This window comes from Synchiropus splendidus, chromosome 1 (assembly GCF_027744825.2).
Source record: "Synchiropus splendidus isolate RoL2022-P1 chromosome 1, RoL_Sspl_1.0, whole genome shotgun sequence".
In the NCBI taxonomy this organism is placed as follows: Eukaryota; Metazoa; Chordata; class Actinopteri; order Syngnathiformes; family Callionymidae; genus Synchiropus; species Synchiropus splendidus.
The window spans coordinates 51260004-51287715 of NC_071334.1; the positions used below are offsets into that span (position 1 = coordinate 51260004).

At 43.7% G+C, this 27712-nt stretch overlaps 2 protein-coding genes across 2 annotated transcripts; one reads left to right on the forward strand and one right to left on the reverse strand.

Moving 5' to 3' along the window:
• Positions 1-10042: 10042 nt before the first annotated feature.
• Positions 10043-17361, reverse strand: LOC128766943 (glycerol-3-phosphate dehydrogenase [NAD(+)], cytoplasmic-like). Its single transcript, XM_053878556.1, has 8 exons — positions 17090-17361; positions 16311-16488; positions 13032-13172; positions 12807-12945; positions 12603-12715; positions 12287-12520; positions 11044-11150; positions 10043-10642 (listed from the first exon to the last, which is right to left on the reverse strand). Exons 1-8 carry the CDS (start codon positions 17128-17130, stop codon positions 10546-10548), a joined length of 1050 nt encoding a protein of 349 aa, XP_053734531.1. The 5' UTR covers positions 17131-17361; the 3' UTR covers positions 10043-10545.
• An 18-nt stretch (positions 17362-17379) lies between these two features.
• Positions 17380-27626, forward strand: LOC128766936 (oxysterol-binding protein-related protein 11-like). Its single transcript, XM_053878544.1, has 13 exons — positions 17380-17780; positions 17991-18059; positions 18130-18305; positions 18637-18716; positions 19188-19376; positions 20078-20276; positions 21032-21177; positions 21295-21435; positions 22809-23268; positions 23331-23517; positions 25032-25214; positions 25281-25434; positions 25649-27626. The coding sequence occupies exons 1-13, from the start codon at positions 17665-17667 to the stop codon at positions 25703-25705; spliced, it is 2157 nt and encodes a 718-aa protein (XP_053734519.1). The 5' UTR covers positions 17380-17664; the 3' UTR covers positions 25706-27626.
• Positions 27627-27712: the final 86 nt, after the last annotated feature.

Sequence of the window (27712 nt, forward strand, 5' to 3'; positions counted from 1 at the left end):
AACTTTATGAACATTGGTTTTGTCTGTAACAGAAAAGAGTTAAACTGTATCAATTTGCCTCATGAGGCATCGCTCCTCACCCCCCCAGGGGGCGCGCCCCACTCTTTGAGAAGGACTGTCCTGCAGTACTGTATATGACATTGCAACAGAGTCAAGCAGCCCACAGTCTGACAGCATGCATTACTCACTATTGCTGCTGAGATGCACAACATCCAGGATCTCTGAAAGTTACAGTGAAGTCAGTGAACCTCAGAATAACTTGACGGATACAGTCAATGGGAAATGAGCCACTTGATCTTATGTCAAGATGTCACTCTGCAGATGGATTGTAAAAGTGGCACTTAACCCATGAAAATGTCAGGTATTTTAATATAGAAAATGAAACAGCACTGACTTACTCTGCTTTGTCATGTCCACCCAGGAGGTCCTCACTTGGCACTCCCAAACTCTCAGAGGTGTTTGTGGGACAAGGTGCTAGAGTGGAATCGCCTTTCAAGTCCACTGGAAGCATGCTGTGCAGGGCGGGAACAGTGGGGGTCAGCGTTTATCTGTGACCACCAGTGCAGATTCTCTGCACCGAGACTGAGAGTGGAGGCTGTGGAGGGAGGCGGGCAGCAGCAGAGGATCAGGAAGACTTCCACATTACATCACCAGCAGCTGTTGACAGGGCCATGTTTATGAAGTAACACAGCCAGCACATGCTCGCACAAGGCAGGAGCGCATGCACGTCTGTTTAATGAGAGACTTTATTAGCTGTGAGGACTTTATAGCTTCTTTTTTTCCCCTGTGTTGTTTGTTTACTCTGGCCCTGCCGTCGTACACGGTCAAATAGCAGACACAGTTGGAAAATCTGCAGAGCTGCATTCCTCAAGTGTCTTGGCTCTCTCGCTCTCCTCTTGTTTTAGAAGTCTCCTTTCAATGTCGGCACATGACTTCGACCCTCTGTGCCAAGCTGCAAACAGGCAGCTGCTGTTTTTTATTGGCCTCCCTGCAGGACGCCACATTCCTGACTGCCATCCATGCTTGGAGCCCCAAGAGTCACAAATCAGTCCTGACTGTTTCAAGCTTCAATGATGCTTCATGATTGCTGCATCTCTCGACTGGCTTGCTTCCTGCTGACAGTGATTTCATTGTCATGGTGTCTCAGGACAACAGCTGGAATGTCAGTCGGAAAGGTTTAACTGAATTACAAAAAAGCCTTTTTTGTTCAGGTGAGCCTTGACCAGGGGTAGAGGTTGGCGCTACCTCAATCCTTCCTGTGGGGAGTTTGTGTGTGCGCTTGGGTGGGTTCACACCAGACACTCTGATTTCCTCCCTCCGTCCAAAAACATACAGAGGATGACTGGACACTCAACATTGTCCATCCCTTAAGGAAATAGGAAGGCTTGGGCAAGGCTTTTCTTTAGGAATAAATGATCCTATGAGGGACATACTCACTCGGGTCTTGAGTGCTGAGTGACAGACTGCATGTGATTTATCTAGACAGCAATGGCAAATCTAAACCAGTGTTAGGAAGAAGCTTATTTCGATCATATTCTGGCTGTTTCATGGATAATCTCCAACTGGAACAGGAGCGTCCCCATCCACTTGGACCTGTCCTTTGGCAATCTTAGTAGAGCACTGGTTTTGAAGTCATATAACTGGCTGTAGTCTTAAATCGTCACTATAATTCATACTTTGAAAGTAACTTATAATTTATGTATCTTGTTTGTTTTCTACAATGTGCTTTGAATCAGCTTGATGCTGTAGATCATGTTGGCAATGGAGGCCAAGTCCCTTGTTGACTTGTTGAGCTTCTTCTTGCCTTGCAACTTCTCAGTTCAACGCTCGTAAATACATCATCGAAAGGCCGTTTGCATGGGAAACACTACTTGCTTCCAGGCTGGACAACACAAAGTCCACATGAGCCGCCCCTGCTCCAACATCCACGCTCAGTTGGAACAAATGATCATCTACTGAGGCTGCATTCCTTGTGGTTCCCGACTATTTCGACCATTCCTGCATTCTTCTCCATGTAGCTCATTGCTTCGCCTCACAGATGTGGGCCGGCTGAATGTTGGCTGTCCAGATCGAATAAACACCAAAAGAATAATCGTCCACAGTTTCACCAGCACAGTGCGAGGACCAGCGTCCAATGTCAGTGATATCCGTGAAAGTACCAGTGAGTGTGTGGGGGGGGGGGTTGCGTCCATATTTGTGGAAGATTTGTTGATTCAGCCGTCAGATTTTTTTTAGTTTTTTAGTAAAAAATGGTCTGTGAACTCATCAAGCACGTGCGGTAAACTGAATCCATCTGGTGACTGACAGTTGGATGAATCACTTCCCCACTCCACACAGGGGGGTGAGCTATTTGGCAAAATAAACATGTATCCATAGGATGTTAAGACCAACTCAGCAGCCAAATGGCGTCATAAATCCTGAATGGAAAGAGTCCATTTTTTAATGTTGTGATCTTTCACTTACGTTGATTTTCTTTTGCAGTTTTGACATGTTTAGGGTGTAAGGGTTCCATACTACCTTGGACGTGGGGGGAAAGGAGAAAGGATGATCTAATGCTCCAAGAAATTCCACATGTTAGCATCCGTTATTTTTCTTCAAGACAAAATTGGTGTCAGAGGGACTGACAGCAGCCACCGGTGAAACCAAATTCATCTCTGAATGTCGTAAGTGTCAGGGCTTTTGCTTTGAAATGTGCACCGACTGGCTGCCAAAGTTGCTGTCTGACAAGCGCAGTCTGGTACCTGTACATCACAGATGCACTCGAGCGTCCACCAGGAGTGTTCATTCACACACAGAATTCACACAAGTCTCCACGAGTGGCGAGTACTTGGCACACACTTCAGAAAATGAGTTGAAATGGTTTTGCTGTGAGCAAGCTCTGAGATCATTGCTGTGTTTGTTTGCATAATTCCCTGGTTTCAAGTACATTTATCCCACTAGTTAGACGATAACATCCACCTCCATTCCAGGTGAACGTCTTCCGTCTGACCGGGACCTACAGGAGGTCTTGATACTGGTCTCAAGACCACTTTTTTTTAGGGTCTCACACTTTTTACTCGGCCTTGTCTCGGCCTCAGACTGAGCGGACCGGGGATTAACAGAGAAAACTGTCATGACTGGTAACAGAAGGATTCTGGCTTTTTGTTCAGTTTTGTTGTGTGTTTTTGGTGATATTCATCAGGGTCTCAAACTGATCCACTAGAGGGCCACAATGAGTGCAGGTTTTTGTTCCTAACTAATCAGGAGAAGACCCAAAAACCCATGAGGTGTAGGAAGACTGCTGCTCATTTGTGGATCAGTTATTATATCCCTATATATACTGTTTTGGTCAGATCTTGGTCTCGACTCAGTCTCGAAAATAAAATGAAATAAAATGATTCAGTACTTGAAGTATATTCAAAGTACTCTAGCCTGTCATTGAACTCATATGTGACTCCTGCAATGCATTTTATACCATTGAACCTGACTCTGACTATAACAATTAAATTCCAAAACATCTGCATAAATACCAGACAAACTGTCTCAAGACTTGAATTCTAGACCAAAATGGATTTCTCTTTTTAAATATATGTGAATTTGCATACATGCTGTTTGCCTAAAGCACATGGTCCTGACTCCAATGAGATGAATTGTCTTTTTAAGACGGCCAGCAATAAGCTTTAAATTCTTTTGAGTGCCCATTTACTCTTTGTCCGTTGACAGCTAGTCACCTCTACCACATAAATTCTAGTAATCTTTTCCATGCCTGGGTTCCTTGTCGGACCTTTGGTTAGAGCTACAACTCATGGCAGATAAAAATGTTTCAACACAAACATATAGATCACTGGCAAGGTGGTCAGTACAACACTGCCTCAGTGTTTTGCTGCCTTTCCATTCCACCACAATCTCTCCCTTTGGACCCCTGGTGGTAACCGCGGTCGAGCCGGTGCAGCCATAAAACTGTCAGCTATTATGTCGACCTGCAGCCCAGCGGGGTCTCTTCAGTCCACGAGGACTAGCAGTGATGGGAACACCAGTCCATCCAGGAGATGTGTTTCAGGTTCCACATTTTTAAGTTGAAGCTGGAGCATGATGTGGCTTGAGTTAATTATGACATAGCCTGGGGTGAGCATACCTAAATTCTAGAAAACGGTTGGATATGATCCGACATGTATGAAACCACGATTGTTTTTCACAGACCGTAGTAAACACATTGCTCCCTGTCACTGTGAACACCACTGTTTGGATATATTTTTGAAAAGCAGTGGTCGTGGATGGGCGGTAAAAGTGCTCTCTTTTCTTACCATGTGACCTATGAGTAGCACCTTCCCTGACATTCAACACACACTCACAGCTGTGTAATATTATAGATCACAATGATGTTGCGAGAGGGGCCACGATTCTAGCTCAGTTTGAGATACATGACTGCCTTCAGTGTAGCTCAATGGCTGAAATGCTGCACCGTCCCGTCACCCTGAATCACTGAGAACACGATGAAGTGAATAGTCTACTACTGTAAGCCTGACCGGGCTGTTTTGCAAGAACCGTGCAAAAAAAAAAATGTCCCAGAGATGTGAAGACAGCTCACTTGAGGTTGGCCGTGACGATCCAGTTGCTGATGGAACACATTGCTTCCAAACATTAGTGGCCCTGTTATTTGCCCAGAATCTTTTTCACTGACCTCAAACTGAAGTTCCAGGCCTTCTGGCAACTATTTCCAGTACAAATCAACCAGACTTTATTGAGCTGCCTTTCCCTGATGTGAACCCGGCGTGAGAATTGATGGCGGTCAGCGGGGAGTCTGGGATGGAACATATCTTTTGGCTGTCACGTGCTATCATTTGTTTTCCGTTGCACACGGCGTACAAGGAGTCAAAATAACAGACCGAGTGATTTCTTCCCATCTTTGTAGGCAGTGCCACCGGCAGGCTTCCTGCCAGTGGCTCCCCTTCATAGCTTTCTTCAACAAAACAGAAGCCACAGAGAAGACCGAAACCCCACCCCCCGCCTCCTCTGTTCCCCTCATCAGCATGCAGGCCAGGGCCATGATGAAGAGTCCCGGCTACAGTCTTGGACCAAGAGCGCTGAAAAAGCTTTTTATTTTGCAAACAAGACGTGCTGCCCTCCGTCACAGAGCCCAGCTGCGACGCAAGGGGCCACATCCTTCCCTCACTCCCCAATTTTTGCCTCATCTCTTCAATTAGAGCCTTGTGTGGCTGCAGGAAGGATACAAGGCCTCATTTGACTTTCATTGAGGTTTGAAAAAAAGAGTGAGGCACTGGCAGCTGATAAGATCACAGACCTGTAATTAACTGAGGAGAGACCCCTCACACCCGCCAGAGTCGAAGACCCTGACTGATGGAAAAGTAGAGAACACACGCTCTGGTTGATATTATGACTCATCTGTGAGACAATAAATCTGAGGACGGGAAGCTCGCGGTCTGTTTTGAGGTGGTCTGTACCATAAACCGTTTCTGCGAAACCAGGGAAAAGTTGGATGCGAGACTGAGATCTCCATTCCTTGACGACATGAATTTGATAAGCAGCATCCTTGTCTCGTCGCTAGGACACCCTTCATGGAGGCTCCTATATATAGATATATATGGATAAATAAAAACACAACACTTCAGCTGCCGGACTGACACAACTGTGAGTAGTATAAAGAGATCTAGTATACAGATCTACCTAAGATTAATGCTGAAATCTGCATATAAATGGGATAAAGTGCCATTTGACAAATATCATCCGGATTAAAAACGGAATCGTGCTTTCAATGTTAACATTTTAGTTTGTCAAAAGGTGCAATTTCATTTCAAAAGAAGCTATAATAAGCTCATATTATAGTTTAGTATAGCTCAAACATGCTGCACCCACATGACATATCAAGTATAAATATAAGTGAAATGTGAATTTACAGTACGTGACAAGATCTAATTATTGTTTCTGTGAATCAATTTCAGCATGATAGACAGAAATATGCTGCATGAAGACGTGCAGAGCGTATTAACAACAGTCGACAGTGCTTTGGATTTGAAACAACAGTACATCATGTTGCTGTCATAAGCTGAATGAAGTTTTTTCAGGTCAGCTCTCCAGTCCTTGAATATATGTTGTCGTTTTATTTTTTTTTTTCCCATGACAAAACCAAAACAATTTACTCCAAAGTTTCAGTTGTTTTTTTTTTTATTTGATAGTCAGTTTAGCTAGAAAAGTATGGTCTGTTGAGAGTAAACATTATGGAAGCTCAACCAACTAGCCGTGACAACATGAGTCACAAATGTGGTTTCTGTGCCAGGAGTCAAGGTGTAACACTCTTGCAACATTTCATTTCACAAAGTGTGAAACTCATTTGTGAAAAAAAGCAATGAGTAATTCAACCAACTGTGGGAGTCAACGTGACCAAGCTTGTGTCAGTTTAACCAACGAGACAATGCATTTGGTACATGGGATGTCAGACTGGGTCTGGATCAGCCTCAACCACTGTCGTGTCTCAATTAGAGCTGTACTGAAAACTAGAATGACCAGGTGTGGAATTTCAAAGCGTTTCACATAGAGACAAGTTATTCATGGCTCACCTTTCATCACTGTCAAGTCATTTTGCGGTGCACGAGTGTAAACACACACACACACACACACATACACACACAAAACTATATTATGTTATATATTTTACTATATTTTGTGGGCACCTCTTAATGGCATAACCCTTTCCCCAGCCTCTCACCCTAAACCTATCCAAAACAAAATGGCTAACCTTAACCAGGATTTAAACTTAAATTCAGTCAGAAGGCCCCAGTTATTTTGATGTTTTAATCCTCAAATTGAGGCTTGAACTTGTGGGGACTGGAACAACAGCCGCACAAATCCATAAGGTCCTCATGAGTAAGTGAAGAGAATTGTGTTTTTCAAGCTCACCATGAAGTAGGATAAACAAGCCCTCGCACACACACATATGGAAACAAAAGACTGAGTGAATAGTCAGTGAAGTAAATGAAGATAATGCCTCTCATGTTCTATCATATTCTTTCAAAAACCTCCTAAGCTCTGCAGATATTCTTCCTCATGTCCCCTCTCAACCTTGATCAAAGCAAATAACTCACATCTCACTCGTCGCAGAAGCCGACCCCACGCTTCATGTGTGCCGACAGACATTTACCTTTCTGTGGATTTGGGTTAAAGCCACAGTTGTTTACTATGTAAAGGGAATCTGAATGATCATTGCTTGTGAGTGACCTCTTGCTCAAGATGAAGACCTGCCGTTTCACACCTGCACCATCTGCAGTGCACCATCGACCCCACCAATGACAGTTGCCGGTATGAGATGAGTGGAGCGCGTGCACAGCAGAGGACAGGGGAGAGCCAGAGATCCCACGGGAACCATGGGACCAGCCACCTTTGCATCAGGATCTATCACCGATCTTCTTCTGATGTGGGAAGTGGCGCTGACAGATCCGCTGTCAGCAGCCACACAGACACATTGGGAGTTGTTGGGCATCATATTTGACTGTTGGTGCCTTTGATAATTAGACAAGCGCCTTCTGGAACAATCTAGCCATTGAAAAATAAATGATATCGACTGTATTATCGAAGCTAGTTATCTCATGGTTTGGTGAGGGATTCTTAAGGTCTCAGTGGATGACTGTTTCGGAGACAACTCGGCTTTTCTCATCGCTTTGATCAGTCACCACCATCCACAGATCTCGAAGACCTTTAATCCCACCACAGTAAAACCATTTACTGATCATGAGAGTGGATGAACCACTCCGAAGCAGCGTTGACAGACTTACTTTGAAAAAGACTACTGATAACTCCTTCAAAAAGTAACTTAGTTGTTTTACCGATCACTTGAATTGATTACAAGTTACATTTAGCAGCCGACAACAGCTATCAATTCCTAAACAATTTTTTAACGACAAATTTTAATTTGGGGATCTTGGGGGTCCAGCGTTTACCTTTTCATGTTTGGGGTCATTTTTTCCAGTGATATGAATGTATAGTCAATATTTCATTTTGGTTTTATACATGAAAAGCAACACATATGAAAAACAAAGCAAAGCAATATTTAGCCATTCATATAACTAAACTGTAGGAAATGCCCCATTGTTATTATTATTATTATTATTGTTTTACTACTTTTTAGCTACAAGGCAAAAGTGTAATAAGTCTCAGTGTGTCATGTCTCCTGTTGGCCACCTGGAGGCAGTAGCTGCACTTAAGTGGCTGCTGTGACTCCCTCTACGCTCCGTCGCGCCGGAAATTCATTATATTTCTGACTTTCCAGAGAAAGCACAACATCAGCACATCCCAATTGCACCGTTTCCTCCTGCACCAAAGAATAAATAAAAATAAAAAAGTCTAAAAATCTATCATAAGTGTCATTTCACTTGACCTATCAAGAGGATTGAAAAAACTGGCTCATAATTTTGAGTACGCACTTTCGAGGCTCCTTTTTTTCGCTCTCTTTACCGGGTGATTTCTGGGCGTTGGACCCTGCAGGGTTCATACTGCCATCTATCGCAGACACTAATTCAAAGTAGTGGCTGCATTTTCAGGTAGAAACGCACGTCTGTCTAAGGTGGAGAGGGCAGACTTGCAATGGCAATCCCAGACATTAGCGTGTCATCACGCACAGTCACTGAGCAGGTGCAGACAACAAGAGAAACCAGCAGCTGAGTTGGAATGTCCTCCAGCTCAACACTGAAGAGGCAGAGGTCATGAGCATTGGGTCCAACATTACGAGGCCAGAGGTCAATGCTCAGCTCGACACAACCAAACGGAAAACTCCAGATCCAGCTAGAAATCTTGCAGCAATCCCGAACCCTCATCACAACACCCAGTTACTGCAAGACCATAGAAATGAGCAAATTGCCACCTTAAAATGTAGCAAGAATTTAAATGTTTCTACCAAAATTGACACAAAAAGATTCCTGCTGTCTTTTTTTTTTATTAAGGTATCATTGTCCTTTCATTGATCTCAGCAATGAAAGAGCTGCGACTGATCCAAAATGCTGATGTTGCAGTCCTGACCGACCTCACCACAGCAGCCCTCAGCCCTATATAAAAAGATAGCGGTCCGTATCCTGTCGATGGTCTCAAGGCTGAATGGTCTGGGCCTTAAATATGCCGCAGACTTGCTGGTTGGTCCAGATGATTCCAGACCTCGAAGGTCAGTGGTGTGCCACTTATTCCCGGTATTCAGAACCAAGCAAGGTGAAGCAGCGTATACTTTTACTGCGGCCTGCTTGAGGAACTGCCCACACACCAAGCTTGCCACAGCTGCAGACTGACTATAGATAGACAGATATGAAAGTGGACTCAACTTCAATATGAAAGTTCATGTCATTAATCCTTTAAAATCAACGCTTTGAACCGCCTGGAGCATGAAAGGTGCGACACAAACAGAGCAGGTTGAACAAACAGACACGCCTCAGGATTTCTTTCATGTCGAGCCAACCTGTCTTTCCACTACAATATTTCTCATTATCCATTCCGACCATTTGCGCGTCCCCGCCCCCACGTGCGCGCTCTGCTGAGGACGCATCGCTGTCCTCAGTTGCAGCAGAAGATAGTCGCTTGGTGTAAGTTCCCGTCAGGCTGCAGCTTGCTGTCACTGACTCAACGGCTGCTCCGACCGAGCCTCCCTTCAGGGCGCGAGAATTGGTGTTGACACGCGTTGCTGTAAGGAATTTCACCTTGTATGATCCTCTTCGAGAGTGATCACGTGACTGTCGAACTTGGTTCAGCCATTCTAGAGCCCATCTCATCTGAACTTCTCAGAGAACTTGTTTGTGACACGGTGAGAAATGGGACCTTGATAACAGTTAGGATGACAAGAAGGTGCTTGGTCTTTACTCTTGTTCCTTTGCGGAATTAGATCACGCTAATCACTGTGGGACCCGAGGCACTTAAAACAACCAGGCGACTCGACTATGACGGTCAGAACCAACGCACCGCAGCAGCGGCAGCAGACGCGTCTCTGCGCAAGACGCGTCTTGGGGCGAACACGAATCTTCAATGAGAACACGGCGCCCTCTTGTGTTGCGTTAAGACATCACATCTTCGAAACTGTGACTACAACTTTATTGAAGAAACAAGGCACACGCAAACACGAAAACTGTGTAGTTATATCTTTGTAATATGAAAAAACAAGACATCAAAATTGCTTGTGTAACTTACATTTGGATCCTGCATAAAGTTTGTTTATGTGGTTAAATATTATTTTGAATATAAGGACACCATTCCAAGTATAGAAAATATTCAGCAATAGAAAAATACATTTAAGTGGCATAAAAGTGTTCTTTCTGAGTCGCCTTGTGCGTTTGTCTCTGCCACAGGACAGGATGTACTGCACTATATGAAGAGATGGAAAGTGAAAGCCTGTAATAAAGCCTTCAATGTCAGGCAGTCACGGTGCGTTCCTCGCCATCATCAGACCAGGAAGTACAACAGACATATGAATGGCAAACGACCTGCTTCGACAAATATCGTCTCTTGCCAATATAAACCTTTTGTGTGTGGTAAAAAGTGCCATCCATCTGAAGTTTTGTTTACTCATTCAAAAGGTTTTCACATGTGTTCTGGGTGGTTCTGCAGGCAGGTGATGAACTCTTTCACCTCTTTCCCCTCAAAGCAGATGAGATAGACAGCAGTGAACAAAGGAAACCTGAAGAAGAGTAACAACAAGATTTACATTTACAAACCCTCAGTTGTAGCAATCCAGTAGTATTGTAAAATGAAGCTACTGTTGAAGCACACTTCACTCGCCAATACATGAATACATGTACATCAGTCTGGGCACAAACTATGTATTTATTTGTGCCATAAATTTAGTTTTATTGTATTGGAACAAAGGTATGTTTACTGGTGTGGAAGATAAAAATGTGCTTTCCTCAAATATTTACTGATAATACACTGTTCTATCTCTCAAGTTAAACCAAAAACACACGTAGGGAACAAAACATAAATGAAACAGCGATCGAAATCAACTGTCTTCTTGCTAGTGACTTCATTATCCCCGACCAGGACCTTTATTTCTCCTCAAAAATGATCCCAAAATGCACTCACTTGTCAACCATGGCCCTTTTCTGAAGAATCTTGTAGACTTCAGCTGAGGTCTGTGGACCCTGCAGTTTCTGGCCGTTCAGCATTTCTGCCTCCAGTTCTGCAATTGACTTCACACCAGAGTGAGTTAGAGGTTCACTATCGTGTGCTGCATATGGCTGTTATCTTTGTCAAGAAAAAAGAAAATCAGAATTCCAACATTTATCTATCTATTCACGGTGCACCAATAATATCTCATCCAAGCGTTTTTCATTACAGCATGGCTCTAATTGTTTTGGATTTATTTACTTGAGCTGAATAAAGCTGAGAGATTAACGGGAGCTTCATACGTAGCTGGTTGTTACTATAGGTTTGAAAATTAACTTGATTTTCAAGAGAAAGTGAAGATCTTCTCCAGGATATTATTTAGTAAACACTTCAATATCCAGCTTAATATTGCCCACAGGCGCTTACTGTGAAGTGTTTAGTTTCAGTTTAACAGAAAGTAAAGCATTTAATAAGAGAGATGTAATGCACAAGAGAGCATTGTGTTTAAGGCTGAGGGACATTTTGGAATGGTGGCGCCATCTGTGGAAAGGCTTGAGGCGCCATACCGACCGTGGTCAGCCTGTGACTGAGTGGATCTTAGCTCGAACAAGACATCACAGCCTGCTGCTGTCAACGTGTGATTATGCGCATGGATGGGAGACTTTGGTGGCAGGACATGCATGGAAGGGGCTATAAGTAAGAGCCATTCACCATATGGTAAGATACATAAAATGAGATCAAAATAATTATCAAGAAAATGCATGAGATAAAGACTGAAATAAAGGAAGAAATTGTGCACATGAAGCGTAAACAAAGGAGTCAATGGGAGAAGCGTACACAGCAAGAGGAAGTTGCCCAAAAAAGAAAGATTTGAACACAATACATATTCAAAAATTGGAACACTGAAACAAAGAGCAAAAATCAGACTTCAACAGGATAAGAAACAAGTGATGGAATCAGTGGACAAAGTCAGGTGACAAGAAGATTGGAAGCGATGACATTAGCGAGGAACATGAGTGGAGCACAAAAGAGGAGTGAGAGACCACAGCTGGTCGAAAAGGAACTGCCATTCAAGGCGCCCAGGGCGGCCTAGAATACACTCTGCTGGAGTTTTGTGCAAGGGAAGGACAGCAGCGTTGGCAATGGAGATATGGCTGAATTTTAACTGCAGCAAATTCAGTCACACAAGTTTCAACCAAGCCTTTCCCAGTGACCTCACCTTGGAAGTCCTGACAAACGCTTCGGCAACTTTGCGGTTCCGTCCTCCATAGCATGTGGTGATGAGATCGGCCACACCGCAGCTCTCCAAGAAGGTACTGGAGCTCACTGGGCTCTTACAGAACAGCTTGGAGAAGGCAACCATCTCCATCAGGCCCAGTCGAATCACTGCCGCCTTGGTGTTGTCCCCAAATCCCAGTCCGTCACAGAACCCCGCGCCCACAGCCACAATATTCTGGAACACAAGAAGAAGGTGGGAAGTAACCAGAGTTCTGGGAAGGACAGGGTGAAAGGAGATGAACAACCAGTCAGTGCACCTTCAGAGCTCCACACATCTCCACTGTATCACTCTCTTGCACAACAGTGATCCGGAAGTTTGGAGTCTGCAGCAGTTCTTTGAAGATTTGACCATTGGCCTCATTTTTGGATCCTAATTTAAATGGCATATCATAATTTGGGAAGTGAAACACACTGGGACAACACAGACAAAACATGAAGTCACAAAACAGGACCAGACTGACCGACAGTGGTTTCACAGAACTTCTCCTCCGCCACCTCTCTGGCGATATTAGCCCCCATCAGGACGCTGACATCAACATTCAGCTTATCACGGATGATGTGTGATATGAGCTTCAGCCCATCAGGTCCTTCGTCAATGCCCTGCCCCCAGAGGAACAACACAAGAAAGTGAAGGTGAGGAAGCATTGCTTTGGCGCCGCACTGCAGCGTGAACACAGATGAGTGACCTTGATCAGAGAGATTCCAATGGCTCCTTCTGTGATGTGAGCTTTCATCTGGTCGCACAGGTTGCCAATGAACTGATGCGGGATCACAAAGACGAGGATTTTGGCGCCTTTCACTGCTTCGGTGATGTCCGGAATCGCTATCTAGTAAGAAATGAGACTGAGATGCTTGATTTAAAGGAACTAAAAAAATACTCAAGGGAACACATCTATTTGCACAGAAGGTATTTTTGTGTCTGTAAATCTTCCTAGCTCTAGAACATGAAAATATCTTACAAGCCGGCAGGGTTTTAGCTAAGATTTCGAAACAGAGCGTCCAAAGCCCCGCCCCCAGCCAATAATCCCGCCCCCAATCCGTTCTCAACACGTAATAAGAACAACTGGCTGTGTAAAAAAGAAGCTGTAAACATCTGTTTGTACAATAATGATTTAATAAATAACAAATAAACACTTGAGTCAAATAATAAAGGCTAACAGAGATCAGTCGATGTTGCCACAGTAACACATTCAGATGCAGGAGTCGCATTTCTCACGCATCCGCCAGGCGCTGTGCGATCCACCGCAGTTCTCTGCACTGCACTGGGCAGTGTGGGGAGCAAAAGAAATACTCCCAAGATTAAAAAGCTCTGAGTTCGTTTTGTAAACGACTGTTTAAAGTTCGGAACTTATCGGCGGTTTCAGAAATCCCATCAATAATAGCGCGCTTCCATGCCACACATGCCGCGACTCGCGAGTGTGGATAACCGCGAGGTTATGCTGGTAAACAAACATGGCGGCCAAGCTCTGGTTGCAAAAGGGTTGATAATGTGCTAATTTCGAAACCTCCTTTTCATGAAAACCAGTGTGATGACACTACGAGAAGTCTGTTATACAGGCACTAATGATCGGACATTTAGGGCGTCCTGCTGGGAAAAACCAGGCGTCCATTTTTTCACGTTTTGCAGATGCCCCATTAGCTTAGAAGCATTCCATATCTCCAGACGCATAAAAAGGTGCCTCTGCCTTGACTCTTTTTTCACATGTCGCAACTTGCAAGACGACACCCGTAGGAAAATGTCTACACACGTCACCCAAATCTCTCACACAGACAACAAAATGTGCTGCAGATTGCACTGGCTGACAGTAAGCAGTAAAGCACTTCCCCAAAACACACACATTTGTGTAATGCTGCCTGCTAACCAGCTGACCAGTTTTTCAATAATGTTTGATGAAACATTCCCTGACATAATAGTATTAGATGCTGAAAACACCATAAATATAGTACATCACTTGCAGAGCTTTGTAGCACAAAAATAGAAGTGTCATGTTTATTATCTCGATTGTTTCCTCAACAGAAAACTGTGCTGTTCACCACAAGACAATTTCACCCACATACCTCTCTCATTCTCTGTGTAGAACACTGCATCTTAAGTTAAGACGAGCTTACTTCCTCAAAAGAAGGCCCGCTTACTTAGTTCTTCTTAACAGATGGGAGTCATGACTTCTTTTCGATCAACCTGCTGGTCATTCCGCTCCAACGCACTCAAGCTTCTCCACCGACCGCAAGAGAGATTTCAGAAGGGTGGTCCACTGACCTTCAGCCTTGCTTTCATTCAGCCATTCCCTGACATATTAAGTAAATAACACAACCGCTAAAGGAAGAGCACATACAGTTTTCTGCACACATCTGAGGCATTGTTAATAGTAAATCCATCAACCATAAGACCACGTGAACATTCACGCCCTTTCTGCACATGGAATATAAGAAAAACAGTGGCAATTCCAGCACTAGTGGAATTCAACAGAACTGCAAGGCATGACACCAATTCTTTCATACTTGCTCATGAATTTTCTTCAACAAGAACTTGACAGCAAGATTACTGATATACGTACGTTCCTTTAGGTATGGTGTTTGCTGCACACTGTCTGCACTGTGACCTGAGGTCGAAGGGTCAAGAGAGATAAAAGGATTTATCAAACATCTTCGGCAAGTTTTCCTGTCTTGCAGCATGAGCGAGATTCAGGACTGCAGGGGTCCTAGAGGACTTGCCTGCCAGGCACCACCAAGTTTGGAAGTCAGTCCCACAAAAGCACAGCTTTTGAGGGGGCATGATAACTATAATATCAAATCGAATGAAGGCTATCCAAATTCTGAGCCACAGAATGACAGGAATGAAAAGAAACCCAACCCATGTTTATACAGCAAAAGTAAAGAAATCCGTCTCTAATCCTGGTTTATACCAACACATTCTCACTGCCAAGGCATCAAATGACTTTTCTGTCCCATGTTGACACTGAGTCAGCAGTGGGATGGCACTTAACCATGGGATGGCAACCTTTCACTCTGTGACAACAGACTTGCTACATGGTCTGTAAAGCACCTCAAACAACGTGCGTTTGAGTCATGGTGAGAGCCACATTAGGCAGTATAATATTCCAAGTGACATCTCACACAATAGAGTGAAGAGAGCTTCTGATCATGTCCCTTGTGCCCCAACTGCCCGCATGAAACGCCTACACATCAACATGCAGCACGGAAGGCTGAATTCAGTGCCAGCAACAGACACAGAACTCCACCTGAAGATAGTCAATATTGGAGGCCTTGGGAGTGAGAATGTTTAACTCCAGTGACTTATACAACTGCTGCCCACAAGTCAGGAAGGGGACAAATCTAATATGTTCTTAAGGTTCCACTGGTTACAGTATAAAGTGCTATTTAAAAAAAAAAACACGAGGATGTAGTCAGAAGCCAAAAGTGACACCTGTGCGGTCAGAGAGGAGAAAACACACGTAATGCATTATCCTTCTGCATGTTGCATGAATGTTTGCTTTTTACACAGTGCTGTTGCTGACGTGTGTTGTCTTCAAGTACAAACACATATGGACACACTTTGTTCAACTGCATTTCCACAATGATACCTCATGTACGTCGTCTTAATACCTTCAGGGAGACACCTTTGCCATTTATTAATCGAGTAAGAAATAGAACAAAAGTGAATTGAGGTCAAACATTGCCATGGTATAGACAGGCTTTACTGCTTGTGAGATGCACTCCTGAGTTTCTAATGAGGTTGTAGTAAATATGCAACAGAAAAACACCAAATGGAAAATGACTCAGGTACTGAAATGTACCTCTTGGGAAAACAGCTCTGGAGAAAAGGCCCCTTTTGTTTCCGTTGAAAGTTTTTTAAGCAGAAACTTGACATCCCAGACTGCTGTGCTTGTGCAGACAGTGTGAGGATTTCATTTGTTCATGAGATTTGTCAGTAAATATGAGTGTAATCAAAGAGCTGTCAAACATACCACGTTCTTCGGCAACTTGTGACCGGGCAGATATTTCACATTTTCATGCTCCGTGTTGATGATCTCCGTCAGTTTTCGGCCTTCTATCTCTTCCTCGTACACCCACATGTTCACCAGAGGATTGAATCGGTTGGACACTTTCACATTACGCCCTATGATTTTGGCTATGGATGATCCCCTGGAGAGAGAGAGAGGATTAAGAGCGGGCATGACTAGACTGGAACTGAGCACAGCTATTTTCTTTTCATTTGAAACCAAATGGACTAAGACATGCTGCACCAAAAACAACCATATTGGTAGTAGAGTGTTTTACATTACTTTGCAAAATACACTCATATTATGTAGTATTTCTTCTAAACAAAAAAAAAAATCATAGTTATACTTCAAAAAGATAGATTCCATCTGGGTATTGACCAGACTTTATTACTATTATTGTACTTGCTATAAACGTTACTAGGGTATCTCATGTCCGCTATTTTTCTAACTGTCCTTTCCTCTATTTTATCCCCACAGGCCGTTCAATACGTAATGTTGACTAAGTCTATTCACATTTGCGGTTTACAATTTCCGGACAACCAGTTAAAAAAATTAAAATAATCAATAATAATAGATTTTAGGTCAATAATACGATGAAACAAGATCACCATCTGATCTTTCATTTTTTATAAAAGGCTTGTTTCGAATGACCAGGTCGGTACACGCAAGTTGACATGACCAAATGAAAACACTCATAATGCGAGTTGTACTGTCTGACTTTAAGGCCTAAAAAGATGTGTTACCAGTTGCCAGATCCGATGATGCAGACTTTTTTCCCAGCCATGTTGAGGCGCACCTAAAGCGTCTGAAACGAAGCTCTCGTTGTTCTTTCGTACCTCCGTCTGAAGTCAACTTCCTTATACGCCCTACACAGGTTCTACCTCCCAATGTGAGGGTTTAACGAGACCTTTTTTCATTTTGTCGCTCATATTACTACTTTTATTTCATGTTTCACATTCTATACTTTGCGATTTTTCAGGTATAAACTGCATTATAACCATATGTGCGACTCTATGACGTCACGCCGTCTGCTTGCTGGAATCTAGTCACATGACTTTCCTGCCACAGCAGTAAATAGCAGTCGAGCTAGCGGCTAATGGTAGCAAGCTTCCCTCACTGACAGGGGAATAGACATGTTTTGTCATCTGCTTTTCCCTGGAGATACATAACGGTCTGAGGTTTGCATGCACCTTCTCTTTGGGACTTTTACCTCTACCTTACAGTTGAATTTAAACGTCTTGTGTACCACGCCTGCCACGACTTAGCTTAGCTAGCTAGGCTACTTCGGCATCAGGAAGAGGCTCTACTGCCGGAGACTATGCAAGGGGATACCGCTGCTCCTCGGACGACCGACCCGGAGGGCAAGCTGGATGTATTCCCCCAGATCAGGACCCCGAGCTCTGGCAGAGCGAGTGCGAAAAGCTGGCAATATAGGTTGGTACGAGCCTGTCGCATAGTCAGATTCGTGAAGTCACATTAGCAAAACACTCGTTATGCTTTGCTCATGCCTTTGGTTTCAGTTCCATTTAACTGTAGCATCCCGCTTTAGATACTAACATTCTTTGTAACTATACTTGAGTGAGTCGCTGTTGGTTATTTTCGCAGTTATTCTTAAGGTGCTTGCCATTTCTTGTTGTTTTGCAGTGATCACATGGAGAACATTGATGGCTATTTGATGAAGTACACCAATTTAGTAACAGGCTGGCAGTACAGGTTGGTGTCCACCGCAGTAAACCTATCGACCCATTCTGTCTTCTAATATGTTCTTTACACTATGTTCTAGGTTCTTTGTGTTGAATAATGAGGCAGGCTTGCTGGAATACTTTGTCAATGAGCAATCACGACCCCAAAAGCCCCGTGGAATGCTGCCTTTGGCTGGTGCTGTCATATCCCCCAGTGATGAAGACTCTCACACCTTCACTGTTAATGCCATCAGCGGAGAGCAGTACAAGCTCAGGGGTAAGTTCTTCTCATCATCAACGCTCCGTTTAATAACAACCATGCCATTCTGTCATTACACATTAGTCATTGCACACACCCTCCTTGGCAATGCGTGTATTATTCACGCCGTAGTTTGTGCTGTGTTTTACTCTATCATATCATATTTGCCTTTGTGCAAAGAGATTATACGCAGTGTCACAGAAATGGCAACTTCGGCACTGCTATTGCACAGACTTAACTTTGAAAAGAGAGTACGGTTATTAGCTAATGCAAAACATATAAAAATCACTGCTCTCTTATCCAGGTGTTTCTATGATACCGTTTCACCTTTCTTTGCTGTTTGTTTCAGCCACTGATGCCAAAGAGAGGCAGCATTGGGTGAGCAGACTACAGATCTGCACACAGCATCACACAGAAGCCATGGGGAAGGTAAGGTAGCACACACACAAACAAATTCTGTTTAGAAAAGAAAAAACAGTGTGATTCTCCTGATCTTTCCCCTGGGTTTTTTTTTTGGCTACTTTAATAATAGCTGACTGCCACTGTGATCACGCTTTATTTAGAAATATTTTGTTTATCTGTCTCTCAGAACTCTGTGGTATTGTTGTTATGCTGTTAAGATTCCAATTTATGTCTGCCAGTTGTCTCTGCTTCAGAAGACATTTACCTCCTATATCATTATTGCACATGTGCTCTCATAGAAGCGGTCATGAGGACGAGTGTTGGGCTGAGCAATTCATCTCTACTGGCTGGAGCAAGCCAGACAAAATTGACTCAAATGGACAATTCACAAATTCATGCAAAAACATACTTTGTGGATAATACTATGGCAGATGTATTCAAAAGAAGACATTTGTTGTCTATTGATATTGTTAACGCATGTTGCGTTATGTTCCACAGAGCAATCCACCGCCCAAGTCCAGAAGCTACTCAATGGCCTCTCAGGGCAGCGGCAGCTCGCCCATGTCCGTGCGCCGGCCGAGCCAAAACCCCGGCTCCCTATTCAACTGGTCCCAGATCAACAAGAGCTCTGCACTTTACTCTAGCAAGCGGTCCCTGCTGCCTGATCACTTGGTGGACGCCAGAGAGGTAAACAGGAGAGGCTCGCTGAATTATTGAGACATGCAATGATGTGATTTACCCACCAGTAGGTGCTGTTGTCTTTCTCAGTACACGCACAACAATGTTTGAATACCTGTTCCTGAGTGAATAAGATAGTTGAAAACTTGGTAAATGCATAGAAGAAGAAAGAAACATGATGAAGTAAAAAGACCCAATGACTGCATTATCAGAATTATCAGGATCCCACCAAATAGAAAAGTGCTTTGGTACATTGTGCAATAATGAACAAAATAATAATAATAATAATAATAAATTAATTAAGATAAAATAAAAATATATGAATACAAATAAACAGTATAAATAGAAGTAAGTATAGAAGGTTAAATAAATAACCAACAAACAACAAGGGTTGTTCACAAAGTCTGAATGTCGAGGGGCAGAAGCTGTTCCTGTGACAAGAGGTTCTGGTCTGGATGGACCGTAGCCTCCTGCCAGAGGGAAGAGGAACAAACATTCCATGTCCAGGGTGAGAAGGGTCGACTCTGATCTGACCTGCAAGTCTCTGCATCCTGATACAGTTCATAACATTATTATTGTTGTTACATATGCATGTCTTCATACACACAATTCTTGATGATGATTCCTAGAGTACTGTAAATGGGATGTTTGCTCCCAACAACCTGCTCCTTTAGGTGAATCCTGACTCACTTTGAATGTTTTCCTTCCAGATGATGACTCAAGCGCAGGGCCAGCACCGAGAGTTGATGCAGAGCATCGAGGGGCTTCCTGCAGCCCCCGGCCTGTCACCTCTGGATCAGGACCTGCTGATGCTGAAGGCCACTTCCATGGCCACCATGAACTGCCTGAACGAGTGCCTGCACATCCTGCACATCCAGCAGGTGGCCCGACAGAGGAGTGCCCTGGGAGGTCAGAATCTACTGTATGACCATGTGTTTGCTCGGCCCACTCCAATGTTTTCAGTGTCACAGTAACAGCAGCTTCACTGACTCTGCATGCATAAACCTAAGGCTTGCGTATACCAGCTCTGCGTCTGATGTAGAGCAGTGTTTGTGCTGACTGGTCAGTGGAATTATTCTGCATTATTGATGTGGAACTATACCTATTCTGATGACCTGCCTCCAACGTAACTAGATCTCCTCATGTCAAAACGCTCCGTCACAACCCAAAGGTGACAAGATATTTGTGATTGGATTCTGTAACAACAACACAGTGTTTATCTCCCATCAGGATGATAGAAAATGCCCAGCTTTTTGCCCAGTAGATCTCATTACTGAATGCATATTTCATGAGGTTTCTTGCAGCCAATCAGATTAAGCTGTCAGGCCGGACACACACTGTGAATTTGAATGAGCTCTGCCCACCTTGAAACATGAATAAAAATGGCCCTGCTGGTTAAGCCAATCAGACGATGAGCCTGTTTCCTGTTGAATCCTGATACTTGACCAAAGGGCTTCAGTTACACTCTTCTTTGGTTGAAAGCAAGCCTTCTGAGAAAGAGCTGTCTGTCCAGTCACTAGCTGGGCAGCTCAGCGTGTGGAGGCAACCGATTGTGTGGCGCTCTGTGTGAGGACTGTGAGAGTTTGGGGGGCCTTGGTGGGAGGGGGGGCTAGTTAAAATGACTACCTCTGAGACTGCATCTCTGCTCCCCCCATCTACATCAGGGCCCACCATCGAGTGGCTGGAGCCCAAACTGCCTGACATACTGAAAAACGGTAGCAGTTCGCTGGGCAGCTTCACCACCCAGGAGGAGGCTCTTGAAGGGAACCGCCTGGAGCTCAGCAGCCCAGAGTCCTGCAACTTTTCAGGGGTAAGACACAAAGATTATCGCTGCGCTGCGGTAGACGTAGGCTTTATTCATGTGATTTATTTTCCTATCCTTAAATATGAAGTATAACTGAATTAAAGTAAGTGATCCGACGTGCAGGAGCAGGAAGACATTGAGGCCGAGGATGAGTTGGAGGACTCCTTCTCAGACAAAGAGGAGGATCTGGGTGCAGTGGAGGAGGAACGCAGCGTCATCCTACACCTGCTGTCACAGCTGAAGCTCGGCATGGACCTCACGCGGGTAGGTCAAGTTCCAAATGTAGTGGAAAAAAATAATTTAAAGTCCATACAACGCTGAAGTCTGTTGTTCCCACACATATTTTTATTCCTTTTATTCCATGTTCTCTTACACTTGAAACAGTCATTGTTATGCTTGTGTGTGGTACTTAAACCAAATGGTCTTTGAACTACCTACAACAACCCAGGCAGAGAGGTGTCGAGTTGTTTACTACTGCATGTGCCTTTTCAAACCTACGTCAGCTCTAGTTAAATATATATATATATATATATATATATTTCTATTGTTTAAGTGGTGTTCCAAACTGCTTTTATTGCTTTTTCTTACAGTTTTGTATTTGTGATCAACTTAGATGAAGGAGAAGATGTACAGCATGCTTACCTTTAGTGAGACATCGAACACTGTCACTTATGCCACAGAACTGTTAAGAATGTTCAATGAAGTTGGCTTGACTGATAGATTCAAACTTTGAATGATTAAATAAACGCACCCACCATATGTCAGGGCCCCTGAAAGTTGATCAAGGTTAGACCTCTCACATATTCACTGAAGGTCATGTTGGACTTTCTGATGCAGCAAACTTGTACTGATAACGTCACAGACCCAGATGAAGTGTGAGTTGTGATCTACATTACTCAACCAAAAGCAGGTGAAAATGGTGCAGTGCAATAGATCTTAGCACATTTATCTCAGGTCGCTCAGCTCTGACCAGAGAAAGTTTAAAATACTTTCACTGAATAATCGCAGACACCGTGAACATCCCTCACTCAGTCGAGTCTGGACCACTAGGTGCTGGAGCGTGAACATCCACGTCTGTGTACTGATGCTCTGACATAGCCCAGTGTAGCGTTCTGCTGCCCTTTGTTTCTCACTTTAAAAAGTGTGTTTATTGTTGGACTTACTTCAACTCATATAATCATCAGTCCAAGATCCACACTCATGTTTCCCCCCTCCTTCCTCTGAAGTGAACTATTGTGTCAGACATGTTTCACTCTAGCCACTAAGCAAATGAACAATAGCATCTAAGAAAAAAGCAACAAAACAGCACCACCAGATAGAAGGGGAGCAAGAAAACCAAACTGTGCTGTCGCCGCTGATCTCGCAGGTACACTAACCAAGTGTCCCTCAATGAGTCCCTCACGGTCACTCTATCTTTCAAGGTCACCTTGTCGTAGTATTTGGATATCCTGCTCTCAGGTTGCTGATTAAACACATGCATCAGGGTCAGTCTGCATCGGAGCCGAACTCTCCAGGACACATGTTTCCCTGTGTTACAAGCCTTTTTTTAATATGTCTCACCTGCCGTGGAACAGGTGACTTGCTAGAATGATCAACTTCTGTTTTTTTTTTTTTTTGTTTTTGACATTTTCCCCCAGGTTGTTCTTCCCACCTTCATTCTGGAGAAACGCTCGCTGCTGGAAATGTACGCCGATTTTATGTCCCACCCGGATCTGTTTGTCACTATCACTGACGGCACCAGCCCAGAGGACCGCATGGTACGTTTCGTGGAGTACTACCTCACCTCTTTTCACGAGGGCCGCAAAGGCGCCATCGCCAAAAAACCCTACAACCCCATCATTGGTGAGACCTTCCATTGCTCCTGGAAGGTTCCCAAAAGAGCAGATTCTTCCAAAGAGCCATCACAGGAAGCTGCGGAGCCCACCGCCTCCCAGGACTGCTACCAAGTGCGCTTTGTAGCAGAGCAGGTGTCCCACCATCCTCCTGTTTCAGGCTTTTATGCAGAGTGTCAGGAGAGGAAAATGTGTGTGAACACGCACGTGTGGACCAAGAGCAAGTTCATGGGCATGTCCATCGGAGTGTCCATGATTGGGGAAGGTGAGTCACTCTGGCTTTAACAACCTTATGTGTCATCTCACTGCCTGCCTTTTCTTCATCAGGTTGCCTGTCCCTGCTGGAGCACGATGAGGAGTACACCTTCACGCTGCCCTGTGCGTACGCCCGCTCCATCCTCACCGTTCCGTGGGTGGAGCTCGGCGGCAAAGTCAACATCAACTGCAGCAAGACGGGCTACGCTGCCATCATCACCTTCCAGACCAAACCCTTTTATGGAGGCAAACTACACAAGTGAGTTTTTGAGTTTGATGGCTCCATTGAGTCTGAAACGGATGCAGGAATCGACACAATACACTGTCTCAAGGTTGAAATTAGCGTTGACAAATACGTCAACATAAACATTGTGATAAAAAACGGTTGATTCTAATTTGCTATTGATTTTGCTAGTGATTTTATTTTACTTATTTCCATTTCTGTGCTGCAGCTGCTCTTCTGCTCCCTCAAGTGAAGAACAAAATTGAGAATTGTGTAACATGTAGATTAGCTGGTTTCCACTAGGGTTGTTCGATAATATCGGCCCAATACTGGCATCATTTTAAAATAATTGTTATTCATAGTGAGTTTATAGTTATATATTTTTCCCTAGTGATGCACTGATGAAGCTTCATGAAACAGTGTCTGGGGCAGAAATGATGTCACGTATCATTGTGCATTTCTAAGCTGGTGCACGGAAATCTCTGACCATTCCACTACTTGGACTGCGCAGCTGCACCAGTGGGTTATAGACCAGATATGGATTCATGCAGTCGTACAGCTGTGGCCATCTCTTGTAATGTTGCATGTAAAGTTGCATTGTTCTTTTGTTTTATTGTTCGACAAAAGTAGCTGAGGTTTCATTTTGTCTGATATTTTCAGTATTTTTCAGCAGTTTCAAGATGCTTCACATATTTTGTTTCTGCTACTGAACTGTAGCTTCTTTTTCTAAACCAGCTGCAGAGAGAGAAAGAAAAACGAACAGCAATGACAATATAGAATATTCAATGTATGCTTCAAGTATATGGTTTTTATGGTCGGTAGCATTGGTCATTTATTAGTAGCTTTCAGCGTTTAATACAGAGGTGGGCAATTAAATGTCCCAAGGGGCCGGGTTATATATTGTGACCGTTGAGAAGGGCCGTCAAACACAAAGAGAGGAGGACAAGAGAAAATAGAAAATAAAAATCATGTGTGATTATGAATCTACACTGTAAAAATGCATAGAAACTGTTGGTTTGTTGTGTTTTATTTAATTTAAACCACATTCCATTTAAAGATTGTCAATGTGGCTCATACATTTCAAAATTTACTTTCAATTCTGATGTATTTTAAGGGACAAGAAATACTCCTAAAATAGCCAACGGAAAAGATTTAGAAAAATAATTAAACAAGAAAGTTATGTTTCAGTTACATCATAATAAACAAAAAACAATCCATAAGACAAAATGTCAGAGACAACAACAATGTCAGTTTTATAGTTTTGCTCTGACTCCAGGAGGCCCCCATAAATACAGTCAAAGGGCCGCATTTGGCCCCCGGGCCGCACTTTGCCTAGGTCTGGTTTAATACGCTCCCAACAATAAGTTTACAGCAATAACATCGACTTAAACTGCTGACTCAAATGCTAATGCATCAACGTTTTGTCTAGCTTTTCAGTAGTTAGGTGAAGCTGTCCCAATGTGAGGTGGAGATTGTCGGCTGACATATCAGAATCATTTGTCCCGTGTTACTGGTGCATTAAAGAATAGAATCATTTATTCCATATTCAGAGTAACCGCAGAGGTGAAGCACAACCCCACCAATGCCGTGGTTTGCCGGGTGCAAGGCGAGTGGAACGGTGCCCTGGAGTTTAGCTACACAAATGGAGAGACTAGAGTCGTGGACGTCACCAAACTGCCCGTCACCAGAAAACAGGTCCGCCCCATTGAGAAGCAAGGACCCACCGAGTCCAGGTGGGACAAGGACGCCAGGTTTAAAATGTGCCGACGATGTCTTGACTCCTTCTGTGGTCCCTGCAGACGCCTCTGGCAGCATGTCACTGACGCACTGAGGCAGAAGGAAATAGAGAAAGCTACAGAGCACAAGAGGGTCCTGGAGGAGAGGCAGCGCTCCGAGGAGAGGCACCGAGCCGAGACTGAAACTGCATGGAGGACCAGATACTTCAACAAGGAGGTGAGAAAACTGCTTCAGCACAAGTGGAATTTGTGTTCTTCTCTGCTGATTTATGACACTGTAAGGCAACAGTTGAAAAAAGATGGGATAAACAAGTTAAAAAAAGATGGCATCTCTGAGTTGTGGTTCTGGTCTGGATCGGCGCCTCACATTGGTTCACCTGACCTGACCTTTCTGCAGTTGACACAAAGTGACTCGTCTGTCTTGTTGCCAGGGCGACGGCTGGATCTACCACAAACTGCTATCAAAAAACTCCGCTTTCAAGTCCTAGTCTTTGTTTAAACTGGATCGTGGAGGATGGCGATGCAGGGACGTGTGTCACGGTGGGGAGGAAACGTGAGCCTGAACTGCGCAGACGCACTGGGAAATATGTCGATGAAGCCTCTGGGTACAATCTTTTTGTACTGCTGATTACATTTTTATATAACTGTCTTGTACAGCTGCTCCATTTACTCCCTCAGCCTTAACACGTTCAGAGGAAACTCACTTGGATCTATGTCTCTAAAGCCGAACATTCAGACAGCAGAACATGTGTTCAAGTCTGAAATGGACGAACCATCCAACTACTAACCTTGGAGCTGTTCTGGGCTTCATTGAATAACATGAGCAAAAGAATTAACCCGTAAATAATCATGAGCAGGATTCCTCAGTGTTATTGTACAGGCCACTAACATGTCGTCGTGTGTTCAACTTTGACCTGAAGACAAGGTCATGTTCAACAATCAAAAAACTGTACCATGATCTCAGTGCAAAACCTTCACTTCTGTCACGCTTGTGCCTCAGACTGCATTTAGCCGATTGCTGTTTGCGTGAACGCAGTGTTTAGATTTGCTGTGAAATGAAACATAATAAATATGTGAATGGTTTTAATCGTTCTCTCTTTTACTGAGGGATTCCAACTCGAGCCTGCTGTCCTCTCACTGGAGGTGGGCTGATGAGGCTTCATGAAACAGTGTCATAATTTTCAGAGCCCACCAGATGGCGCTGTTGGTTTAAAAATGATGGGAGGTGTCATTAAAATGGTTGTTTAAATCCAAAGATTTTAGAGCAGAGAGCGCCATCTGGTGGCCTCTGAAAATAAGGACACTGTTTCATGAAGCCTCGCCAGCCCATCACAACTTCTCACCTACGACGATCAGCAACAGAACCACTAAAATGAAGGAATAGGAATCACATTTATTTTGTTCCACTATACACTTTACTGTAGTATGAAATCATGTATACTATACAAGATCACTAGTCAGAAGGTGTCAGAGAAGTTTCTATTGGGAAAGAATTACTACTCCATTGCCAAGTGTAGTAAAAATACATTTGACATGAACTTAAATCCGAACCTTCTCCCTCTTATTTGGACCAATGTTTATTGCTTTTCATGAAAGTTGCGTCGCTATATTTGTTTTGTTTTGGCTGTTATTTATTTTCTTTGAACTGAAGAACACAATAGCTGGTTGAATTTAGTATAATAGCCATTACATATTGTGTTGTAATAGCACTTGAGTGACACTTTCTACAGACACCTACAGCCACTGATCCATACACACGTTACATGTATCGCACTGATGTAAAATAATGGCTCCATGGCAGGTGGATCTGCTTTATTTTGTATGAATATTTGATGTCCTATTGACGCCCGCCTTACATGCATTTGCTGTCCACTGGGTGGCGCTAGAGTACAGTTGGAATCTGCCTGCGAATGCTGCATGAGCAAGTGTTTTTCAGCAACATGTATTTGGTGATCTACTGCGCTGTGATGTCATAGATTAGCGGGCGACGTCCAACAAATGCGTCTGGTTTCCCAGGTGTGTGAAGTGTGGAGCCATGTTTACAGCCGATTCTCAGCTTGGTTGTGGTCAACGCTTGAGACCTTTTCCGTCAGTGACTGCTTGTTTACAGCCTGATCATTTTAAAGCTGTCGACTTCACCCGTGGTTCTCAATCCAAGTCACAAACAGAACTGAATTATCTGGATCAGCTGCTGACACAGCCCTGCCATCCTACGCTGCTCCCTCCATGTTTTGGTGCCTTATACTGTATGTATGTGTGTGTCACACCGACCTGTCCGTCTGTGGCGTGTTGGTAAGGATTTTTTTTTTTTTCCACTGTAAATTCACTGTTCTGATTTCCATGGGAATCTTGCTGACACGAAATGCACTGACATTGTAGGGAGAAGTATGTGATCACCATCAAATAAACTGGATGCATGTGTCACCTGCCTTGATATCAGTTGTGTTCATCCCATTCGACTTGTGCATGATCAGCGCAAAATAAAAGTCAACATA